The 6,562-nt window shown below is 38.3% G+C and overlaps 1 protein-coding gene and 1 long non-coding RNA gene across 2 annotated transcripts; both read right to left on the reverse strand.

The window, feature by feature from the left end:
* Positions 1–540: 540 nt before the first annotated feature.
* Positions 541–2,381, reverse strand: LOC133736075 (uncharacterized). Its single transcript, XR_009859396.1, has 3 exons — positions 2,357–2,381; positions 1,232–1,474; positions 541–1,146 (listed from the first exon to the last, which is right to left on the reverse strand). It is a non-coding gene; the product is annotated as an uncharacterized LOC133736075 (long non-coding RNA).
* A 518-nt stretch (positions 2,382–2,899) lies between these two features.
* On the reverse strand, positions 2,900–5,026 carry LOC133740757 (65-kDa microtubule-associated protein 6-like). Its single transcript, XM_062168709.1, has 3 exons — positions 4,879–5,026; positions 3,647–3,850; positions 2,900–3,205 (listed from the first exon to the last, which is right to left on the reverse strand). The coding sequence occupies exons 1-3, from the start codon at positions 4,951–4,953 to the stop codon at positions 2,924–2,926; spliced, it is 561 nt and encodes a 186-aa protein (XP_062024693.1). The 5' UTR covers positions 4,954–5,026; the 3' UTR covers positions 2,900–2,923.
* Positions 5,027–6,562: the final 1,536 nt, after the last annotated feature.

Consider the following 6,562-nt stretch of genomic DNA (forward strand, 5'->3'; position numbering starts at 1 on the left):
TCGTAAAGTGTATCAGAGGACAATTAAGTGTCGTTCTATAGTTGATTTGTATGACATTTAAGTGTTGTGTGAAAGATTTTTCAATTATACATATGTGATGTTGGGAAATGGTTTAGACAATAGATTTCTGTTATGTCAATCTCATTACGACGACAATTTACTGTCGTTTGAGATTATTTAGACGACAAATTTTTGTAGTCTGAATATAACAAGGACCACTAATAGTACGTGTTTTATATTGTCTGTAATCATGTCCAATCACACTTATTTGTTGTTGTTATACACTTTAGCCAGTACTTTGAACTAACTTATGTTGTTGTTTTGGCTTTCAGACTACAATTTTCTGTTGTCCCATTGTCAAACAGACAATAGACTTATTATTGGTTTTTGTTTGTGTCTGTGCAGCTGCAACCACACATTTTGGTGTGCTTTTGTTGTAGCTTGTAGTTTGTGATGACACATTTTAGTAGTCCCCTGTACAATTGGTATGCATGCATTCTGGAAATTAAAATTGGCTATTCCTGAAACCATAAAATCCACATCCAAAATCATTCTGAAAATAATCCATCATCGTCTCGTGTACACAAGCCTAATCATGAACATTAGTTCAAAATGGCTCATATCTAATAATCTAGGCAGCCAACAAAATATATGCATGCAGTACTGCAAGGTAATAAACTAGAAGCACTACACAATTCGGGCAACCAAGTAAACAACATAGCAAAATAGCTAGCAATACTGCAAGTTTGTCCAAGGTTTTATTGATCTTGAACTTGGGTAAATGGAAAAACTTTTGACCCTGAACTGAAGCAAAGCAGTAGCAGCGTGACACTACTGTGAGGGTACCTTATTCAGCACATCGGTAGAGTTTCGAGCGTGACAGGTACCATGGTTACAGTTCCCATAGCTTCTAGGTGGAGTACTGAAGCTTGAAAATTTAATAGTAGAAATGGATTGCTCGTTTGTACACTCTAGACGAAGTTTAGGCTTCTTTTGCTCCTTCAGTTTGCCTCGGTTCTTGGTCTGCCATTTCTCAACATGTGGGTGACTTTCAGAAGATCAATCTTTGTACCATCGCCAGCAAGCTCCTCAAATACCACCAACAAATTTTGGTAGGGCTTGAGCCAATACCGAGGAACATGATACCTGAAACATAGATAGAATATAGGAAATTAGTAAATAGGTACTTAATGCTTTTTTCTGATCCAGTGGTAAACAAGTTTATACATACCATTGTTGAGTCGGTTGGAGACAACCAAATTGGCACTTGTTAATCCTGAATGTACCAAAATAATTGCACGCGCTGCAGTTACCATTAGCATGAACAGTCCAGTATCTTCCAATGAACAATCCAGTTACCATAAGCTCAATTATTCCTTACGTTTTAGTTACCTCTAGGAGTGATATACCATATGATTAAATCAGTGGTTGACCCTAAACTTTATTTAGCATGACATAGTGCTTCATTTGATTGCTGAAAAGTACACACAAGTAGACTGTTAGATCATAATGTCATGGTGTCCTGAAAAGTACATTGCTGCTAGCTCACTGCTTTATTACTGATCCTAGTGTCCTGTAAATTGCTGACTCACTTTGGGACCAGAGCACCCCATTTAGAACATTTACTCAAAACCCAAGGCTAGCTTAGCCCCTCCCTTTATTCCCTTCCCAGGCCTTAGGCTTCCTTTGTGTACCCAAAACAAGAAGGGAAAAAAAAAAAAAAAAGACGAAGACAAAACACACCAAGAGCGAAGAAGACAAAACACACAAAGCACCAAAGAATCAAAAATCAAAGAAATCAAAGAATTGAAAATTTGAAATAGTAGAGCAATAGAGCATTAACCAATTGAAACGGTAGCTTACAAAAATAAAAAATGAACCAGCAGAGCATTAACTAACACTAACAGACCTGGGATCTCTTATTTTAGACATTAAGCAATAGAGGCGACAAGCTTCATATATAATAAGCATCATCACAATTACTCCTATTTTGGGGCTGTACTAACCTTGTACTTAACACGTCATCATTCAATACGAAAAGGAAAGCAGCATATCATATGTACCAGACTACCAGTAATGAAAATCACTATGATTTACAAAAGGAAAACACAAAACAAAATCAATCTCATCCATAGAAAAACTCACGAAAATAAGCAAAATTAGAAGTAGCTAACTCATCCAAATCAAGACTAAGTACCAAAATTAGAAGTAGCAAACTCATTCAAACAGATACGAAGAAGTGAACAACTGAAGAAAAAATTCTTCTCTTCAAAGTTCAAACTGAAATAGATTCAGTACCCAACTACCCATTAAGTCATTAACCAATTCAAACATCCAATTCAAACTTAGAACTTACCTTAAGAGACTGAATATGATGTGTGATGCACTCTGAAAATAGAACACCAGAGAGATATTTATAAGTAGCCTGTTATGTTTACATGGAAATTTATACATAATTGACAAACGTGTTCACAGGAAAAAAGTGTAAATAATTTCTTTGCCATACCAAGATCAATGGAAACCCAAGCCACATGCATTTAGGTGAAGGGAACGGAAGCATTAAGCGGCCAACACCATAGATGGCAGCTGCAAAGAAATGGAGACACAAGCGTAATGGACGAGGGTTAAGACCAGAGAGAAGAAAAACTGGTCCATATGAGCAGATGCCTCCAAGCCTCCAAGGGATAAGACAGTGTTGTATCCTTCCCATCTTTGTAAAGAGCATAACCAAACACTTTTTGGGCATCAATCGACTCATTTGCACAATTTAGATAAAGATTTTATCTAAATTCTCCCACTTTAGCAAGATGACTATATTTCATTTACACAGATGTAGAACAGCAGTTGCAACCATTTATCCAGGACCTCACAACTCAAATTATAATCAAAGAATCACCAAGTTAACTTGCAGTGTGAGCTCGTATCATAATATACTCACCTTCTCCTTTTGAAGGGTGTGCAGATGCGCTTGATATTCAGTTAGCTTCCTCGATGACAAGTCATGTTCATCAAGGGTTAATGAACTGATCAAAGAACTGTTGAGATGATCGTAACCAGATATTTCCTCGCTGATCTTCTCAATTTGTGTCCTTATATCTGAAAATTGCTTCATTCGTGCCTCTTTCTTCATTTTTAGATTGTCTAGCAGTGGTGCAACAGATGCGAGTTTCTCTTTTAAAGAACTTGATCTCTTTTCTCTCCGTATCTGTAAAATTATGTTGTGAATTAGTAAACATATGCAACTGAAACAGCAGCTGGTAGCCACAATCAGTACACAAGGTTCATATAAGGATTACCAAGCAGAACAGTATTACCAACATTTAATAACAGGGAAAGACACTTATTAAACAAAATTCTTCTACAGGCTAGAATCTTCAGAACTATAAAAAGCCAAAGGGCATTCTTCCCTACATCTGATAATCGTGGTAAGAAATTCTAGTTGAGAAGTATTATAATCCAAATGTACCCATATAGATCTGAATGATAAACAATAACAAACCTAGCCATTCAATCACAGTATATTAATCACAAATATGACAAATAAATGACCCAAATTGGAAAATAGGAGAGCAAAACTGCTAGTACGAGAACAAAAAATGGTCAATAAATGATCATTTCCACAACAGTATGAGTTTTGATTCTTTACCGGTGAATCAATATTGAGTTCCCCCAGAGTAGCCATGAGAGTGGCGAGCTCAGCTTCTTTTGCTGCAACGGACTGATGAAGGCGTGCCTTGGTATTGGCAGCTTCATCAACCTTCCTCCTGTAAACTTCTAAGCATTCCCTTTCCAACTCCAACAACATGCGGTCTTGGTCTGCCGCGCTCTCACCAATGTCATTCCATATTTGCTGCAAAGCAGAAGCACAAAAACGGTTATTGCTGTATCACCATTCACAAAAACGGTTATTTCCGTTCACATTTTCTTTACTTCACGGGAGAGTGTGAAAATTTTGCCAGAAGTACATGGGGTAACGAACATTTTATTAACGAAAACTCGAAAAGTAACCAAAGGAAACACACAAGCACCGTTCTCGTGATCTATGACACATCAAAACTTGCATAGCAGAAAAATAACAGAGAAAATCTTCAAAATTAAGATAAATGAAGTAGTAATGCTGAATTATGGAAATTGGGAAACAAAAGTCAAGAACCCAAAGTTTTAGCAACTTCATTCCGGCCAAGTAGCATCCCTGGTTTATTACCACAGATGAATGAGCATTTTGGAAGAACCAACAGAAAGTCAAATCCCATAAGAAAAACAAGTGAACAGAACCCTAGTCTCAAAAAATCCATTGAAATAGAAAAGTAAAATTGAGGAACTTCAAAATTCAGGAAGACACTTACACAAAAAGCCAGGAAATGAATACAACATAGATAATTAACCGGTCAATTTTACCATGATTACAAGGAAAATAGTGGGAAATTCCAGAGATTGGCGAAACCCATTAGAAGAAAAGAAAAATAGAAATAAAACAGGAAAAAAAAAATCCCTAATATATACAAACACATATTTTTCATAAAAACCATGATCGAGTATACACAATGATACAAAGAAACTGAATTTGAAAACTATGGTGAACAGATCACATTCCACGGAGCCTATTAACTTAAAAAGGTGGAAAGACACATCTACTTTCTCTAATAATTCAAAGAAAACATAAAAGACCCCTAATTTAAAGCTCCATTATGACACATTTTAGCGAAATAATCAATGCTCTCCTTTTGACAGAGCAAAAAAACTTAAAAGTAGGCTGAAAACGCATAATGAAAAAGCAAGCTTCCAAGAAGAAGAAGAAGAAGACCCAATTAGAAAAAGTCACAAATTTTACTGTTTAGAAACAACAAGAAACACAGAAAGTGAAGAAGAGAGAAAGACCTGAAGCTCTTTGAGCAAATGATTGCAGCCACTGCTTGCTCTGAAGCTGATAGTGGAACTCCCAAGAGCTAGCATTTTGCTCAGATCTCTGTGACTTACTCAAATTGAAGTTAAAGCAAGTTTCTTGTGAGAATAGATATTGTTCAATGTTCATCAAAATTTAGGTACTAGTTTAGTAATAATCATTCAACTTCAGCAGAAGTATGAAGTTAAATTAAAAAAATTCACAATGCACACAATTCTAGATTAGGTGATTGCTTACCTTCAAGACCCAACTCAATCAATTTGAGATATCCCCCAGGCTGCAATAGCTCCCCAACAATTCTGTCTGGCTCACTCAAGACTTTTGCACTCCCAAAATCACAAAGTTTCAGCTGATGTGTGTGTGGATTTACCTGAATATGCACAGGTAGGATTTGAGCATAACCAATAAATTTAATACAAAAAATATTACATGTAGTTGATTAATTTTTGTAAAACCAGTAGAAGTCTTATATAGGTCATGTGTCCAATGGCTCTGCTAAGGAACCCAGTGAATCGGTATCAGACAAGATATCTAGAGTCATACAAAAGCAACCATCCATATGGAAAAATAATCTTACAAGTAAATTTTGAGGCTTGATGTCACGGTGACAGATGCCAATGCCATTCTGTATATAAGCAAGTGCCCGACAGATCTGTACCTGTTAATGCTTGGATCCGTGGGGATCCTAATTAACTATAAGTAAGAGAGAGAGAGAGATTGACACGAGATGTATAGTGGTTCGCCTCCGCATGATCAGGAGACTACGTCCACTTGAATGTTGTACTAGTGTGTCGAGCCTTGCGGCCCAACGAGATTACAAGAGATGTAATGAATGTGTTGAGTTGTGGGAGGAGGCATTCCTTTTATAAGTCAAGGAAGCCATCTCCTCTACTTGTTCTTCGATGTGGGACAAGTTTCCACATATTTCTAGTCTAGAAAGCCTAGAAGCATGTAGAAAGCTATGTTGTGGAGGCATCTTGGCAAGGGCGGGAACGTGGCTTCCCGGTGGCGGATTTGCGACTTCCGGATACCGCCGCGTAGCTTGAACATAGGGCTACAAGATGCAAGTCTCGGTTGGGCCTCACCATGGCTTGTGGATGTCCCAAAGAGGGTGTTACTTATGCTTGGTGATGTAGAGAACTAGCTTGCTAGTGTAGGTATGAACAAGTCCCCGAAGTCCCCGAGTAAGAGTAGCTTCTTGGTTGGGGAGTTCAAATCATGACGTCATCAAGCATAAGTAACATCCGAGAGGCGCACAGCCCCTACAAGTCCCCGAGCTCCGCAAGCAAGAAGGGACTCGCTATCCTGTATCACAAAGGACAAAAATTCGTAAGTGCATGAGAGAATGGGGCGTCGCCCTGCCGCGTGGCGGTAGGTCGTAGACCATAGACACGTGGAGCCCGGAGGCTAGACCATATGTAAGAACACGTGAAAAAGCGTAGTGCCCGGAGGCTAGACCACATGTAAGAAGCATTGTGAACCAAGAGCGTAATTAAAGCATGTTGGATAAGTGTAGTGAGTTAGGTGTTCGAGCAAGTTAGGTGTAGGCGTTGTATGAGCGTGCGGGGCGTAGCCCAAGCGAGTCGCGGCCATGCTTTGATACCTAAACGAGTCGTAACCGTTTCGCAAGCATTTATCCGAGCATGTTTAATTGAGCTA

This window comes from Rosa rugosa, chromosome 3, assembly GCF_958449725.1.
Source record: "Rosa rugosa chromosome 3, drRosRugo1.1, whole genome shotgun sequence".
Taxonomy (NCBI): Eukaryota; Viridiplantae; Streptophyta; class Magnoliopsida; order Rosales; family Rosaceae; genus Rosa; species Rosa rugosa.